The following is an 18,268-nucleotide window of genomic DNA, read 5'->3' on the forward strand; positions in this document are numbered from 1 at the left end:
TATAATATTTATGAAAAATCAAATTGAGAGAGAAAACTAAATCAAACCAATGTGGTTCGATTCATTTCAATTTATTGATTTGGACATCATCTTGCACATTTTTTTTATACTTATTTTGAATTCATTTCAAATCAAATTTTAATTATATTTTTTTTATTTTTAATTATATTTTGAAAATAATTAATTAAAAAAATAAATTATTCAATTTAGTTGAATTTGATTTTACTGATTTAATTTAAAAAAAAACAAATTAAATAAATTAACTTTCCTAAAATTGAAAATTAAATCAAACCAAATTATTAAAAAGTCGTATCAAAATTTTCAATTGAATCGATTAATTTAATCAATTTAATTGATTTAATAGAATTCTACTGGTGTTGGTTATCATGGCTGACCTCTGTTGATTATTATTGCGGACAACTGGCGTTGGCCGTTAGAAACAATTAAAGATGATTAGTGGTGGTCATAGATTAATAAGTAAATATTTTTATAATTTCTTATTAAATTTTTAATTAATTACTCGTCATTATTATTATATGAAAATTGAAGACTTTATAAAATCCCTAAATTAATTTTAAATTTTAGATAAAAATTCTTCAATTTTTTTTGTTGTAAAATATTATATTTGTGAAAATAATTTTATTTCTTCTTTAATAATAAGATTAATATTCCTTTAAAATGTATTATTTTTCTTTAATTAATTAAAAAATTAATTTATTTGACTTTTTTAGGTGCCCAACATAAGAAAACATAAAATATTTTTCTTAAAATAAACACATCCTTCATATTTTTTTTAATGATAGGACTTGTGATGAGCTGGTAGGATTCACAACCATTGCTTCTTTTAACCAAAGGAAATTTGCCTGCTTGTGTGGTTTGACAAGGAGAACTCAAGCCAATGGCTAGATGACTTCGATTGAACATGCATTCACTACAATTTAATTAAGGGTTAAAAGCAAATGTTTATTTGATAATGAATGTTTCATTCTAATACTCTATTATTCCTTATAAGAGCATCAATGCTGTTTTATTATTATTTTTTTTTCACAATCTTGCAAGTAATTGGAAAAATAATTTGCCTGCTCAATAATTGAAACAAGGTCAGAGTAGAGTGTGAGATTGTAAAAAGTCACATTCTCAAATAAAAACAAGTATATTTGAGGAATCATTTTGTTGCATTTGACAATAATCCACTGCCTTAAGAAACAATGTCCCTTTGACTCTGTCATTGCTGATATTTTCAGAGCCATGTTTGAACTAATCAATGAAAATGACATGTGATTTGCAAAAGAATTGTTTTGCTTGAAAATTATATAATTGAATGACTATAAAATATAAATGGAAGAACATGATCTGTAATGCATGTGAGATTTATTTCAATTTGTTGGGTCAGAAATCATATCATCTTCTCAATTTTATCAAGCTTCTTCACCCTTTGCATTGACCTTAGAAGCAGTGTCAAGAAAACTCCTGTGTTTTCACAAGCTTTGAGTCAGTGCCATAAACCATAAACTGTTGATGAAAAATATAAGGCTTAACCAATGAACATTAACTCATTGGTACTGGAGTTATCTCCAGGGCTGTAAGGTCTTGAGTTCAGGTCTAATAGTATCATTATCCGGAGATTCTGATGCTAAAAAGAAAAGGGCTCACCTGCACCGATGAAGGAGCCATATGCGATAACTTGACTGCCTTGACTGGTAAAGGTTACCCCAAGATTTAGTAGGGTACCTCCCAAGACTGTGTACATAGTTGCCATTTGTAGTATAGTTGCTTTCCTAGCTGCTCTTTCTGACTGGTAAAGGCAGTTATAATAGTATGTCAAAACAAGGAAAATGAAATTTTCAATTGCTGAAAGTGCAATCCTTATTGATTTTTTGTATTTTAAGCTGAAACAAATGAAGTAAACTTATATTCTGCAGATATTAGGGGATTATCACCTCAAGCACCCGAACTCGAAGTTTTAAATCTCCCGATTCAAGTTGTTTCACAAACTCTTCTATCTGCTGAACTCTGTATGGCATCGACATGGTAGAACTTCTGGCCTGAAACAGCATAGAAGTGCTCCAATATATGGATCATCTACATTCTATTGTATATATATAGAGGGAAGAGAGGTTTCTGATGCAATAAAAGTCAGGAGGGAAATGAAGCTATAAAATGAATGAGTAAATGGCAATACATCACTCGCTTGTTTCCTTATTTCTTCCACTAGTTGTGTTCCTGAATGCTGCTTGGCTCTTAGATCTAAAAGTTCCTGCAAGTGGCGCAAAACGTTAGTGAAGTAAACAAGGGCACCATGAAAGCACGGGGAAAAGCTTGTCATGTTCGAAGGAGCCAGGCAGACATGAACCTGAGCATAAGGGGCAGCAATCTTCACAAACGAAAAATTTGGATCAAGAATGTAGCCAATACCTGTCAGAAAGAAATATTAAAAAAAAAGGGCTAGAAGAAACAATAAGAGAAAGAGCAAGACAAGGATGTAGTTGTTGCTATTGCTTATAAGGCTCAAAAAAATTCAAAAATCTACAACTTTTATCAGGGAGATTTCTGTAATGTATTTATTGACATAAATGAGTGCAGTCGCTCCAAAGTCCAAATTGGCAAATACTCTGTAAATATAGTTTGGAAATGAATGTTTCTTTTCCCTTTTCTATAGAGAGAAGGTTTGGTTTAGCGGCTTTTTTGGTCCTGATAGGGAGCAGAAAGAAAACCTTCAAGTGTTGAAAATGCTCTTGTAACAAATGCAAAGGTTGATGGAATCCGCAATGGTTGATCTTGAGCTATTGCAAATAAATCCTGCATGAAAAAAAAGGAGAAAAATAAAAACCTAAGTTCATCAATCATAAATCGTTAACATTGTGTTTGGGTGGAAGAATTTGAAATAAAAGATTGAATTTAAGATTTTTTTTTTTTTAAATTGAGTAAAGTCATGAAAACAAGTTAAGGTTATAAATGTGGAATAAACATTGTCTGAGTCTGGATTTGAAATATCCTCTAAAAAGGTATCATTTGAAATTCACTTCAAATGAATTCTGAATCGTGTTCATAAACCTCGTATTTATTGATGAATTCGACTAAGTAAAATATGAGTCAAATTTCATTTAAACAATTTAAACTGAAATCGAATCTAAATTTCTTATTGAAAAATATTGCATTCAAACATAGCACAAGGGATCGTATAAAAGTTGAACAGGATAAAATGAATTATATTATGCTTCCTCTAGATAACAAAGTACCATATGCAACTAGCAATGATGTAAGATTGTCTAACTTACATAGAATGGACATCAATGACTTCTATCAATCAAATAGAAAATGACTTGTCAAGACACTCATTTTCCACCTCAAACTGTACATTTTGGGAAGTTACTGAAATGGCACAAGTGTAATCACAATGTTGTTTTTGGGGAAGGATTGAGAGAAAGAAATTGGGATTTGGGGGAGGGGAATGGGATAAGAAGGGGAAAATTATCCTTGTTTTGACTTTTGACGGACAGGCACTCAAGAAAAGTAAAGTGATCCTCCTTCCACCTGGTCCCAACAAAAACAATTAGCAGGGTAACTTTTAATCTTTTCCAATTCTATTCTTCCCACCAAAAATGTAAAATACCTCCTTCCTTCCTGTTTCCCATTCTCCGACCAAACATAGCACAAAAGATCATATACACACCTGGGTTATCATTAACATTCTTATATTCGTGCTAAATGATTTTTCAGGCTTTGATGCTGCATACCTCCCCAATTGCAGCCAAGGTCTGCTGCTGATCAAGTTTCTGGCTCAATAAATTGTCCAAGAAGAACTGTACAGTTCTCCTGACCTAGCAAAATGCCAAAATAAAAGCACATACAACATTGTTACTGTCAAGTGTTCCAAAAATTCATTTACATATCAATAAGTAATCATTGCCTCAAAAAGTGGTTAGTGTGTATGGCACCTACAGATGATAAATCTCCAGTTGGCTGAAGTACTTCAAGATCTACGAGGCTTTGCATAACCTGCAGGGCAGATGCTTGTAAGTTCAACCAATAAAGCAATGACAAGAAAGTTATGCATTAAAACCTTTCTAATGACTTCAACTGCATGAATGTGCTTGTCATTAACAAAGAAATGACAGATTACTTGGGATTAGAATGGAGCATTCCGGCTTCCATAAATTAGAGATTGGCTCGATGTTAATATATGGCATTTGGACAGATAAGAATGATTTAATTCACAATAAAAATATCTAGGCAAGTGATAGCTTAGTGCATAGGATTTCTTCTAATGTCAAAGACAGGTTTTTGATGGAATGGATAACCTGCACGGGAAGTGAAGAAGGAAACCATTCCTGACAGAAGTTTGCAGAAATTGGAAGTTGCTGGTTAAGTTCTGATAGATATTGCATCTTTCTGTAGTTATATGAAGTGTGTTTTAACAAGGCAGCTTTAGCATATAACAAGCACCAGTCCAGTTTGGAGATGCAAATTTTGACTTAGGGTATGAATGTCCTCCTCTGGAGACTAGTTCCTTAAAGCTTGCTGTCATGTTGTTTGTAGCAGGTTTGCTTATACTATAGTAGTTTTTGGAATGAATGAAATTACTTGTTCAAAAAGAGGGAACAAAGCAATGATTTTTAAAACATATCTCACAATGTCATATTCTGCTGGTCAGTGATTTCTGCAACAGAGACTTTTCACTATTGACAACAGCAGTTTTCATCTTTTTACATTGATTTTGATTATTTTTGCCTGAAGTGATTTCTGAGACTTTTGACATGAAACTAAACATGCAACATTACTATCAACCTCTGGTTTTTGCATGCTGATTATTCACAAGAAGTTGTGAATAAAAACACTACTAATTTTTCTCGTAACTATCTAATATCAATTCATTGACATGCTATAACTCATTAAAACTTCCGTAATGTATCCAAGAAATTCCTTCCACTAGCTTAAGGATACTGCTAACAGTTAAAAGGCTATATGAGTGACACGGTAGAGGTTGAAAATAAGAGAGTCATAGCATATAAAATTATAAATACATGATATATATGTATTTATATCCTATCAAATAGTAATACCATGAAAGAAAGAAAAGGTTGTAACCAGTATGTGTGAAACTTCAGTTGTTCCATTCTATAAACCAATGCTAGAGTCAGAAAAAAAAAAAGAAAAAAAAAAAACCTAAGTACCCATATCAAGAGATGGAATATGAACCTTTTTCGTATCGTTCTCATAAACCGCATAGAAAAGTCCAAGCAACCTCTCTCGAGTAAAAGACTTGATCTCTCCCATCATACCAAAGTCATAATAGATGATTGCTTCATCCACATCGATGGCAAGATTTCCAGGATGAGGATCCGCGTGAAAGAAACCAGTTTTTAAAATCTGAATTATTTTGTAAGTTCAGCAATAGTTATGAAGTCTTCAGGTGTAACTAATACTACCAAAAAATGGTAATCCAGAGAAAGAGGTACAGGGAAGATAACTGACATTAGGTATTTTACAGTCATCAGCTTTCATTAATGCTGTATACCTGAATCAAGTATGCCTCAACTGATCGTGCAGAAATTCGAGAACGATTATATCCTCGTGAATCCAACATATCTAGTTGATTTATCTTAACACCTATATACAAAAGTCAGTAATATCACCATGTCAAAAGTGTTGCTGAAGTTCTATAATGTATGATGGATATCATCTAGAAGTTAAAGAAAGATATTGGTTTAGATAGAAACCTGGTACATACTCCAATGTCAGCACCTTTGTGGCAGTATAATCCCAAAATACCAGCTACAAAGGGACAAAATTGATTTTTGATTAAGCATTGGTTGTATGGTAGAACCTTCAAAGTACAGGCCACATTCACTAACTAATTACATATTTATGACTGAATGCATTGAGGTGCAAGAGAAGAAAATTAATTGAAAAGGCTATAGCAAGAAACATACTGGTACTCGGACCCACTTTACATTCCGAAAATCTCTGCGGAATCTGTCAGCATTTTTGCCTTCATTAATATAATCAATCTCTTGGTACAAAATCCTGAAACCAACACAAGGTGGTGGAATGAATAGAGAGGACTCTATTTTTATCATACAAAGATAAAAAGAAAAAAATGATGTGCTTCAGAATCCATTTGATGAATCTTTAAACTTTGTGGAATGTCAGACAAATACAATAGTGGACCAGCATGAACATTAAAATTTAAACATGAAAATGAAGTGCCAGGCACATCTGCACAAGGACATAGGATACATATTGCTTGTGTCTTTAATTGTGTGCTATTGTTGACATCAATGCTCTGTAATCATGATCTTTAGAATTTAATGTTACAACTGATACATGCTTGCCACTTACTTGGCACATTCTTCATATATACCAATCCAATCTCTAGATGGACCGCCAAAAGTTTCACTTCTCTGAAAGTATTCTGCAACTAGCTTCATATTACCTGGATGGAAAAAGCAGAAAATTAGACAACCAAAATCACTGATTTTGTCATGTAATGTAAGTGTACACTTCATGGAGAATATGAAAAATATTTAACCTAGACAGATCTATAATGCTGGAATAACTAAAATCAATCAAATATATGTGGATGATTGAGAATGTACATCATAAAATGTCAAAATTAGATGCATCTTAATTGGTGAAGCATGTAAGTAGATGCATCTTAATTGAACCTTTTCAGTTCTCACTGCTTTCATCAAGGACTTTCCAGGATTTGAATTGGCAATAATTTATCTTTTGGATCTGTCAAAAAGTAAAATCGTAGAACCAACAGAATCCATGAAGTAACTACAACCATCAAGCAAACTTGTAGATTTTCCTAAGTGAACATCTAATTATAGCACAAAAACTGTGACGAGACCACATGATGAAAAAGAAAAGAAGCATTGCATTTGATAATTTGTAACAAATTATACCAGGTCAGTAGGTTAAAATGGGAAAAAAAAATATAACACTCACGCAAATCAATGTCGAAAAGCTTCTTGAGACCAGGCCTTTGCACTTTCACGACTACTTTCTCTCCATTATGCAAGATAGCACGGTGCACCTAAAAAATAAAAACAGATTCCAACTAACAAAAGTGACTTATTTTCAACAAAGAAACTCATTCATAAAGGGAAAAAGAAAACTTTAATAGTCTCAAGTCTCAACCACTTCCCAATTAATCCCTTATAAGACCATAAATGCAGGAGAAAAAAAATTAAAGTTTAATCCAGCATAAGCTAAGCAACCATTAACATTCTGCGTTTTCTTTGATTAGCTATGAAAGCAAGCACTTTCCTTCTGATTCACACTTCCCAAATTTTCTATAAGAAAAGCAGGGAGTCATGCACCAGGGATGTTTTTATATTCTTCATAGTGATTCTTTTAATATTACATGATGAGTATCATGATATCATCCTATTTCTCAAGCAAATGAATGTATTGTGTACAATTAAAATTAAGAAATATTTTCACAATGACTTTAATTTTATACTAAGAAAGTACACCAACTAAGCATAAATCAAACACCTGACCAAGACTAGCTGCAGCAATTGGTTGGTCCTCAAACTCCCTGAACAGCATATTTACAGGAGCTCCCAGTTCGCTCTCAATGAAGCTTTTTGCCTTCTCTGGTGAGAAGGCAGGGACCCTGTCCTGGATTATATAATATAAGAAACATAAAAAATTTATTTGAAAAAAAATCAAAGTAACAAAGATGAAAACTATGGAACTGCTGTGCTATTTTCACTAAGAAGCATAATTATGACATGAGATGCCAAAGCCAATTCAAATGAATAGAGACTCGATTATGAGATACCTGTAACTTGGCAAGCTCATCCACAAACTCCCGTGGAAATATATCTGATCTTGTTGAAGATAACTGTCCAAGTTTGATAAAAGTTGGACCTAGCTGCAATATTTGCTCCCGTAGCCATGAAGCAGTTTTTCGCCTTCGAATTTTCTGTAAAAAAGAAAATAGAAACAGAAGCTAAAACAAAGATATTCATCTCAAACAAACAAAATCACATATAATGGAACCAAATTATAGCTGACGTACTGTACACATGCATAACAATAATAACATATACTTGTCTTATGAGAATGTGAAAACTCACCTGCTTCTCTTCTGTGAAGTCTCCCAAATATGCCCATTTTTCATTGTCAAACAGTACTCGAACACGAAAAGAAAGAATGCAGGACCAAATATGAATATTCCTCTGCCAATTGTTATAATTCTCATTGGCCCAACTAAAACCTTCATCTGTGGGCAAAGCCTTTGAATCCTCCAATGGTGGAAGTTTGTCCGTCTGTCTATATCTTGATGTCTTAACAAGTGCTGCACCAGGTTCTCTCTTAATTATGCTCGCTCCAGTACCATTAACCTGGTTTGTACCATTCACTATCTTTACTTCTTTACCATTAAGCGTTTTCCTCTTCACTACCTCACTCACAGGTACCATTTTAATCACTCGTCCATTGCCTTTGGCACCTAATCTTGAGGCTGGAGATTCAGTTTGTCGCATTTCCACCTGAAACCTTGAATTCCTTGAATGTGGATTGCATATTTGATTATCAAACTTTGCTAATGGGTTTGGAATTGAACTGGAGAAACTGATATTGTCCAATGTCCTTAGTTGATTCAGCAAATCAACATTACGGCAATTACAACTGTGTGAAGCAAGTATTGCCGCCATTCAAGCGAAGAGACACCTCTAGGTTTGCAATTTAGATAAGAATTAGATTAATGACAGGCCAAATTTTGAACCTGAGATAGAATTGATCAAAATGTAGCTTTAAAGCCAAGCAAATCACAACCCTTTTGCAAGAAACACATTACGATCAGCATAGATATTTAAAAACATCTCTACCTATCATAAGTCAGACACAAACATGAGTATCTCAACAAGCAAAAGAGAAAGGGTAGGCAACAGAACACATGAAAAATAATAATAATAATAATAAAACATTAACCAAAACCCAGAAGCTAACTAACAAGATATATTGATCTTCCACATTATGTGAATCAAAATACCCTTTCTGAAAAAAAAAACAATATTCAACAGTCACCCACCCAGTATAAGAATCTGGGTCAAACTCAATTCCCAGAAATAAACAAAGCATGAATAGAACTACTACCTTGGTCAAGAAAATAAAAATTAAATCTTTCTTTTTCCTCAACTTTCTTTCAAACCGAACAGAAGACAGATGGGAAACAGAATAAATAAACAGAACAATACACACCAGGCTGATAAAAGAATCGAAGGCAGTTGTAGAATCCAGAGGTACTCACTATTCTGATACTCATTTATGGGTGTGGGACTTAGCTGGTCACATGGGATTTTTTGAATAAAGAATTAGTTGGTCTGGTCACCATCTCTTCTGTTGAACTTAAGTAGCGAGGACACCAGAAATGAAGCAACAAAAACGTGGACTAGCAGCCTGGCGTGTCCTGGTTTCCAATTTCAACTTCCAAAGGTTGCTCACTGTTATGTACTTACGTTAGTGTAACGTGTGGGATTTTCCTACTTCATGGGATCCACTCTCAATTGTCTGCCAGTTCCAGACCTGAATCCTTGGTTTTAAGTTCCAAAGGAGTTGGAAACGACTTTTTAAGATTTTTTTGTTATAGTTTGATTTTATATTTGATTTGCTTTAGTTCTAATTTTGGTTTGGTTAAATTTCAAAATTTTTTATTATGTGAAAAATAAAAAATAAAAAAAAAATTTAGTTTAACATGCAATTAAATCAGCTAATTTTGATCAATTCAATCTCAATTTTAATCAATTTGATTTTAATAAGTTCTGATGTAACTTTGATTCCATTTAAAATCAATCAGGTTCTAATTTCGGTTTCACTTTTAAACTTCGACCATGTCCTGTCACAAGGAGCCAAGCAGCCAGCTAGACATGTCCATATTTTTATTATTAATAATAACAATAATAATAATAATAATAAATTGCATAGGGCGTCTCTCTTAATTGTTTAGAGGACTACAGGAGTAAAATATAAATTAAAATTCAAAAATACTAATTTCAAGAATGATCAGTATTAATTTTGGTAAGTGATGCTTGTCAAGCAGGGCTGTCTGTCTGGTCCTCTTGAGTCTTCGCCCTAAGGTTGCAAAAGCTTAAAGCTTGCGGGAGGCTTTAACTTGGGCAGAGCAGAAAGCTTATTCTATGGTTATTTTCGAGACTGATTCTCTGGCACTTGTCCAGGCTTTGTCGGGTAGGCAGTCTGATAGTTCATCCTTTTGCACAATTTGCGAATGATCGTAAATGTTTATTGAATGAGCTTTTGTTCAGCAAATTCTGCTTCTCGTTTTGAAGGTAAATTTTGTGTTTAATCTTAAAGAGTGAGATCTCATTTTTTCTTAAAAAAATTTTTAATAATTGATATTAGGTTGAAGGAAAATTTTAATCTAAATTTGATCTACTATAAATTTAAAATATAAATATATAAAATTTATATATTTAATATGTAAGTCTTAATTTTATTTTATGATAAATTGAGTCTAAAATAGCATTTGATATAAATAAATTTTATAAAATTCATTTATAAATATATTTGAATGTTTAGTTTAAGTGAAAATTTATTTGGATTTACGAATAATCAATTCCATAAAATTTATTATAATAAAATTAAATTTTATTTTATTTATTTCAAACATAAAATTTATTTCAAATGAAATAATTCTACATTTAACATAAAATATACTAGACAAAAAAATTTATTTATAAATGAATTCTATTATGATATTATCGGTAAAAGATATGTGTGTGGGTTCATAAGCATTGTCAAAACTCTTCTCAGTCAGCAATTACCTGGGAGCGAGTGTTAGTATAGTAAGTCTTGTGTAGGCATATGTCTATCTACTACTGACAAAAAAAAAAAAGTGAAATGAATTGAGCCAAACAAGATCTTAGCAAAAAAATTTAGATTAAACAAAAATATTATTTTATCAAATTTTATGGATGTACTAATTATAAAATCTGCATCTTTTTAAAACATGTTTATATTTATTTTGAGTTCTATTATTTTAAATAGATCTTGAATTGTTATCTCTTGTAAAAGATTTATTATCTCTTTTTTATTGTGAGAATTTGATATTTCCTTCATTTGGAAGGATTTGTTTTATATTATGGAGTTTCTTAGGCATAATATTTTATTATTTAATAGAAATACAATGATACTAAATCTTTACCGTAAATCCTTACAATGGAGGAAATAACAAATCCTTACTAAGATCTATAAATACATGTTTGTTTTAAAAGAATATAGGTATGGAGATTATTGAAAACAATTAAAAAAAAAAGAAAAAGAGAGAGAGAAATGAGAGAGTTTAGAGACCCATTTAAGCTATGAAACGAAGAAGAGCTCAAATGAAAAGAGAGGCATCTACTTACTTTAAAAGAGTCAAACATTATCTCATTGAAGTTATATACTGCAGCTGCCTACCGAGGGAATGCCTTTGAAGTTATATACTGCAGCTGCAAATGATTCAATTGGGTGCTTTTCTAGCTTCAAACAATAACAAAAGACAGGAGTAAGCTATTTATTATCTAAGCAGAGTCCTTATTCCCATCAAAATGAGGTATTTTGTGATAAAAAAAAACTATATTTTGCATTTTCATATATTTTGCACGGCTAAACAACTAGCTATCATATATTTTGCATTTTCATAACTAATCATCATCAAATGTAAAATTTTGTTAAATATATATAATATAATAATTTTTGAGGATTTAATCCAAAATCATTGGAGAAAGAGAATTTATATGAGTTTAGTTGAGTTGAGTTGAATATATATAATATAATAATAAAACACTCGTGGGCCTTTTTAGGTGTTTGTGGAAATGCCCAAAAGACTTGATACTTGCCATTCACTTTTATTCTTGTAGGGAGAGAATGCGAAGCAGAAACTATTATGGCAATATAGAGCACCAACAAAAATGCTCACCGAATTAGCATTTCCTGATCTTCTGGCTCTCTCAGGTATTAGTTGATTTGGCTTTTTAACTGGTTATTTACTTGGCTTGTATGGGATTATTCAAACTCAACTACCATTAATTGATATTGTTTTGAATGATTAAAACAGCATAATGATACAAGAATCAAGTAATTGGAGACCCACCCTCAAAGGGTTTCAACCATTCGGGTTTCTCCTGTTAGATATACAAGTTTGATTAGGGGTATATGCCTTACCTTTTCTTGATATTCACTGCCACCACTTTCTAACATCTCTATAAATTCTTCTGCCATTTCCTCCAAATGCAACTTCAGGAGACTAGTGAGATGCTCAATGCCGTGAGGCAACACCTTCAGCTCCTGACAACGAACTAGATACATCTCCCGGATGCTTGGTAGTGAACCCTCCTCTAGTTTCATGCTATTCAATCGTGCAAGTTGTTGAAATATAAGTTTATTGAGTCTGGGAAACCATCCTGCCTTGAAGTGCAAGAATTTCCCATCATAAGCATTCTTGAGTTCAAGGAACACTAGACTTGAAAGTACATGGAGAGAAGAAAGAATATCTTCTTCTAAACATGAAAAACCCAAATGTAAATGAGTTAGACTAACTAGGGACCCAAGCCAAGGAGGCAACCTATTCAATCTTCCAACCAATTTCAGTTTCTGAAGAAAAAATGGAGGCAGAGTTAATGCTTCTAACTGAAGTTGTTCTTCTATCTCTGTTGCCATCACACCTAATCGGATTAAGCCTGTCATCGTTTGAATTGAGGAGCATAACTTTGGTCCATCATCCGCTCTCAACTTTGTGATTTCCAACCTTTTGAGATTAGTGAAGTTCCCAAGTTGTTGGAGCAGCTCTTTCTCTGCTTCAATGCATGCTAATGTTTGTAAGCTCCGAATACTCCATATTCCATCTGGAGCCTGCATCCCATTGAGAACATTTATTGCCTCAGAATTCTGATCTTGTTTGCTGCACATAAATAGATGTCGTAAATTTGATAACTTTGATATTCCCCTTGGCATTCTTTTCATATTGGTTTTCCAGACATCCAGTGTCTGCAGATTGTTTACCTTTCCATTGACTTGGGAAGCTCCTTAATCTTGGTGTCCCTCAAGTTCAAGTACCTTAAATTGAACAACTCAACTAATGTGGATGGTATGGTTTCAACCAGAACTCCCTCTAGATTCAGCACCCTGAGTAATTTGAACTTTGATGAAAAAGCATTCAGCGAAAATGATGAGCACTTATCTGTTGGAAACACGAAAAAAGAGCGAAGATGGCGCGATATTGTACTGCTCAATTGGATGGTTTCACCCGTCTTATAGATTGATAGACGGTGGATTCTTCCTTCTAACCTTGATTGACTTCCATCATATGCTGTACAAAAATTCTCTTTTTCAGATGTTGTCAATGCAAGTTCGTGCATGACATCGTGGACTCGGCATATCTTCACCCTCCCAGCATCATTTGTCTCCGTGACCTGAATCATGTTTCGAAGAATGAGTTCTGTGAGGTACTCTTCTGCTATCTCCTCCATTGTCATTCCCTTTCTTTCTCTAATGAATCCTTCTGCTACCCATAGCCGAATTAGCTTCTTTCTCTTAATTGGGTAACCATCATGGAAAACGCAGCAATATAAGAAACAATGCTGCAAGTAGAATGGTAAATCATTGAAACTCAACAGCAAGATGCCTTTCACTCGTTCAAGCATGGGATTGTTATTGAGTTGCCAATTGAGGCTTTCAAAAACAGTCTTCCATTCATCAATCCTCTTGCTTCTTGAACACATGAGACCTCCAACAGCCACTATTGCTAGAGGCAAGCCTTCACATTTCTGCACAATAGCCTCAGCTAAAGGCTGAAGATGTCGGGGACACATATGCTCTGGGTCATGCCAGAATGCTTTTTTGCAGAAGAGAGACCAAGCATCTTTCTGTTGAAGACGCTGAAGGTGATGGATATGGCTTCCAATTCCAATGGAGGCAGCCACATTCCCATTTCTTGTTGTGAGGACAATTCTGCTTCCATATCTGTTATTGGGAAATGCACCTCTTATTTTGCTCCAAAGGTCTATGCTCCACACATCATCTAAGACAATAACATACCTCTTCTGATGCAAATAATCAACAAGCACTCTGACAAGATTCCTGTAATTCATTGAACCCAAGTTGCTTGGTATTGGCACTTGTTTTGTATGAAAAATTTCTTTGATCATGCTTCTTAATAGCTCATCAATTCCATATATTTGTGACACAGATATCCATGCTCCACAATCGAAGTGTCTCTTGATTATTTGATTGTTGAAGACCCTTGTGACTAAAGTGGTCTTACCCAGGCCACCCATTCCCACAATTGAAATAACAGTTCGGCGTGGTTCCTCCTCTGTTAACCATCCAAGTAACTTTTCAGTATTCTCTTCCATCCCCACTATCTCATCTTCATCTACAAAAGATGATGATTCTCCGTAGTGTTGCCACCTATCACTAGCCACATTTCTCGTCCTCCCCTCTTCAAGCTGATCAAAACCGTATCGCTTGCTTCTCTCATAAACCTCATGAACCTTAGCTTTGATCTTTTGTAGCTTTGAGGAAATCTGATGCCTTTTGGTCACGTTCTTGGGGAAGTTGACCACATCTTGGACTACAACCTTGAATCCATTTTTAAACTGCTCTCTGCTTTTGTAATGCATGAACTCATCTATTATATCCTCAGCCTCATATGCAACTTCTCTTACTTGCCTCACCCATGTTTCCACCGACTCACTCCTTTCCTTCCTTCGTTCTGCATCTCTTAAGAATGATCTCATGCTCTCTAACTCAAGCTTTATTTTTTCAACTTCATCACGAGCATCTCCAAGTAATGATGCCTTTTGCATTAGAACATTAGTTAGTTTATCAAGCAAGAAGTTCACAGCGCCATCTGCCATTTTTACTTTGAAAATTCTTCCTTAACCTGTTACTCTTTTGTTCTGCAATTTCATTTTCTTTCTTTGTTTGAAAGGAGAGAGGAAGCCGCAAACAAAAGGTGAGCAGGTAGGTTTCATCTAATAGTTTGACTGAGCCAACGATGACTTAGAGGAAGACTTTAAATGGGTTGAAAATTAACACGAAATTGTACCATTGCTGATCATTTTATTGGCTGGCCGGCCAATCAAAAACATAAATTAAAAGCATAATTTGGCCAATCTTCATAATCATTGAGAAATCCTACACAAATATAAGAGAGAACGCATTAAATTTTAGTCATGTAGTGAATACCCTCCAATGTAAATTTTGCTGGTGATGAATCGTTTAAGTTGAAAAATTATTAGAGCCAATCCACCCATATAATAATTACTCATATAATGTAGTCTATGAAATAGCCAGATGTGTGCATTGAGAGTAATTATCTATATTTTCTTGTCAAATTGAACATTGCCTTTGACAGCTAAAGCTTCTCAGGAATGTCTTTAAGTTTGGTTGAATTACAATTCCTCATATACATGCAGTATAACTTGCATTAAGGTTCATCACGCATTGAGAGTAATTATCTATATTTTCTTGTCAAATTGAACATTGCCTTTGACAGCTAAAGCTTCTCAGGAATGTCTTTAAGTTTGGTTGAATCACAATTCCTCATATACATGCAATATAACTTGCATTAAGGTTCATCACGCAGGTAATTATTATTGATTTCTTGGTTCACATTGGAAATTTTCAGGATTAAATTGTGTATATATGACCTGTTCAGTTACGCAGGTAAATTGGAAATTTTCAGGATTAAGTTGTGTATATATGACCTGTTCAGTTACGCAGGTAATTATTATTGATTTCTTGGTTCACATTGGAAATTTTCAGGAGTAAGTTGTGTATATATGACCTGTTCAGTTACGCAGGTAAATTGGAAATTTTCAGGATTAAGTTGTGTATATATGACCTGTTCAGTTACGCAGGTAATTATTATTGATTTCTTGGTTCACATTGGAAATTTTCAGGATTAAGTTGTGTATTTATGACCTGTTCAGTTGCTTTGTGCTTCTTGGCAGTCTCTCTTTCTTTTTTTTTTTTTTTTTTTAATTTTTATAAGCAAAAATTTTTTTATTATTAATAAAAAAGCTAAGAAAAACTTAGTAAACACCACTAAACTAATCCAGCTAATAGGCTTCTCCAATGACACTCAACCTAGGAGATAAATGTAAGATTTTGTCCAGTAATTAATATTACATATGGGCCAAAATCAATTCTTTTAACGTGGCCCAATAGTAATTGATATTTATTTTAATTAATACAAATCTTAATTGTATAAGGATTGCTTTAATTAAAATAAATCATAATTCTAATTGTACAAGGATACTTGACAGACGTATCAAATTAAGTCTTGGATATATATATATATATATATATATATATATATATATATATATATATATATATATATATATATATATGAGCTGGTCCTCTCTCTACCCATAAGGTCACGCACATTCTCTTTCATAAAATTAGAGATAATAGGATCATCTCAAGAAAGTCTTACATCACTAAATTCTTGTGTGTGAATCAAGAAGGGTCAAGAGGGAGAAATCAGTTTATTGAATCAAATGGTCCCTCTCAATTATTACCATGGCTCAGTTAAACTCTGCAACAGGTACGCTTTTTAGATCTGTGAGAATTTATTTGTTCAAGATCCATTATTAGGGTAATGGTTGAATCTTACGTTTATGATTCACATTATGTTTATAATTGTTATGATTTATTAATATTTATTTTACATATGGTATCAAAACTCTAGGTTTTGAACAATTAAATTTCTCCATCAAATTTATGATAATGAACATAATGTTAAAGTTCTTACTTGTTATTAGATATGAGTAAAATTAAAGTATAGATCGTGAAAGTTTTATGATTAATGTTAATGATTAAAATAATTATAATGATAATATTATTAAAATTTGACCCAATTAAGTTTTGGGCACGAGGATTATTAACACGATGATAAATCGTGTTATAAAGAGATTTAAGTTTGAGATCATATTTTCTCAAAAGAAAGAAATTAAAAGAAAAAAAAAATATTTTCTACCCAATCTAATTAAGGTTTGTAATTAAACCTAATAAATGAACAAATATTAAGTTTATTAAGATACATAATTTATATGTGTGCCTTATGATATTTGTTTTAGTTTGTTAGTCACCAAAGTGGCCAAACTAAAATAAAATAAAATTAATAGTTTGTCAGTCACTAAAGTGGCCGAACTATGAATGATGTTTACATGCATATAAAAATTATCAATTATCCATACTAATAGATGCCTATGATGAAAAGTGGATTAATTGATACTTACTAGTCATCAGAACTTAAGATTTTACCCAAAGATAAATAAATTATTATATGATAGTGAGAATTATGAGGACAATAATATTTTATCAAATATATATTGGATGTCAAAAGACAACACTTATATTTGATATAAGTTAATTATTATCTAATAAAGTTTAAAGGCATTTAATTTAGGATAGTATATTATAGTATCTACTCAAAGGAGAACTATAGTATATTCTAATTGTTAAAGTTACCTGAATCTATTTTGAGCATATAAATATCATATTGTAGCTTTTTCTCTTCATTCGCAAGCTTAATCTCTTATTGTTTTAATTAATTGAACTTCTTTGAATGGTGTGAGCAAGTCAAGTTCCAATTAGTGTCTTGGACCTTAACTTGGCTAATTCGATGCTATTATGGATATAAGTAGTGAGGAAGAGAAGTTATACCATAAGCAATGAGAATCATTAAGCAAATTAAGCCTTATGTTTTTTTTGTGAATAACTATTGCTAACAACATTAGGACTACAATTCTATCGGGTGAAAATATAAAAGAATACCTTAAACTCATGAAAGATATGTTCTATTCTGAAGTTAAGTTACTCACTGGTACTCTAATGGCATAACTCACGACCATGAAGTATGATAGGTCAAAAAGTATGCAAGAACACATTATTGGAACAAGTGATATTGCAGCAAAATTAGAAACTTTAAGAATGATAGTTGATGATTCTTAATTCTGTATGTTTATGATATCTTGTTTGCTGCAAATGATTTGTGCATATTACGTGAGACTAAAGATTTTCTCTCAATGAATTTTGAAATGAAAGATATGAGAGAGGCATCCTTTGTTATTAGAATAGAAATATTCCGTAATAGATCATAAGGACTGTTGGGATTGTCTCAGAAAGCCTATATCGATAGAATTCTAGAGAGATTTAAAATGCATAAATATTCAGCAGGAATTATTCCCATACAAAAAGGGGACAAATTCAGTCTCAATCAATGTCCAAAGAATGATGTGGA

General features: G+C 32.8%; 1 protein-coding gene, 1 long non-coding RNA gene and 1 pseudogene across 8 annotated transcripts; 1 reads left to right on the forward strand and 2 right to left on the reverse strand.

The window, feature by feature from the left end:
• Nucleotides 1-1,156: 1,156 nt before the first annotated feature.
• Nucleotides 1,157-9,554, reverse strand: LOC110641520 (protein ACTIVITY OF BC1 COMPLEX KINASE 7, chloroplastic). Of its 6 annotated transcripts, none has more exons than XM_021793267.2 (18): nucleotides 9,269-9,554; nucleotides 8,094-8,690; nucleotides 7,796-7,939; nucleotides 7,507-7,632; nucleotides 6,955-7,042; nucleotides 6,343-6,436; nucleotides 5,934-6,027; nucleotides 5,721-5,775; nucleotides 5,519-5,610; nucleotides 5,200-5,370; nucleotides 3,943-3,999; nucleotides 3,738-3,821; nucleotides 2,715-2,799; nucleotides 2,354-2,415; nucleotides 2,183-2,257; nucleotides 1,941-2,045; nucleotides 1,654-1,795; nucleotides 1,157-1,470 (listed from the first exon to the last, which is right to left on the reverse strand). In XM_021793267.2, exons 2-18 carry the CDS (start codon nucleotides 8,670-8,672, stop codon nucleotides 1,397-1,399), a joined length of 2,127 nt encoding a protein of 708 aa, XP_021648959.2. In that variant the 5' UTR covers nucleotides 8,673-8,690; nucleotides 9,269-9,554; the 3' UTR covers nucleotides 1,157-1,396. The 6 variants fall into 6 exon arrangements, with proteins under 6 accessions (XP_021648959.2, XP_021648957.2, XP_021648956.2 ...); XM_021793265.2 differs by having other exon boundaries at nucleotides 9,220-9,554; XM_021793264.2 differs by having other exon boundaries at nucleotides 8,094-8,743; nucleotides 9,269-9,553.
• A 1,310-nt stretch (nucleotides 9,555-10,864) lies between these two features.
• LOC110641500 (uncharacterized) lies at nucleotides 10,865-15,936 on the forward strand. 2 transcript variants are annotated; one of them, XR_002492305.2, is made up of 3 exons: nucleotides 10,865-11,569; nucleotides 11,877-11,970; nucleotides 15,374-15,936. It is a non-coding gene; the product is annotated as an uncharacterized LOC110641500 (long non-coding RNA). The 2 variants fall into 2 exon arrangements; XR_009140718.1 differs by having other exon boundaries at nucleotides 15,515-15,936.
• Nucleotides 12,095-14,949, reverse strand: LOC110641499 (disease resistance protein RPM1-like; annotated as a pseudogene).
• Nucleotides 15,937-18,268: the final 2,332 nt, after the last annotated feature.

The sequence above is a fragment of the Hevea brasiliensis genome, chromosome 10, assembly GCF_030052815.1.
Source record: "Hevea brasiliensis isolate MT/VB/25A 57/8 chromosome 10, ASM3005281v1, whole genome shotgun sequence".
NCBI classification, from domain to species: domain Eukaryota; kingdom Viridiplantae; phylum Streptophyta; class Magnoliopsida; order Malpighiales; family Euphorbiaceae; genus Hevea; species Hevea brasiliensis.

Bases quoted from the DNA above. Each gene is read 5' to 3' on its own strand.
- LOC110641520 (XM_021793267.2), bottom strand. From the start codon at position 8,672: ATGGCGGCAATACTTGCTTCACACAGTTGTAATTGCCGTAATGTTGAT. The intron at 6,437-6,954 runs GTGAGTGTTATA...TTTTCCATCCAG, and splicing joins GCTTTTCGACATTGATTTGC to GTAATATGAAGCTAGTTGCA. The intron at 5,611-5,720 runs GTTTCTATCTAA...TTTTGTATATAG, and splicing joins GACATTGGAGTATGTACCAG to GTGTTAAGATAAATCAACTA.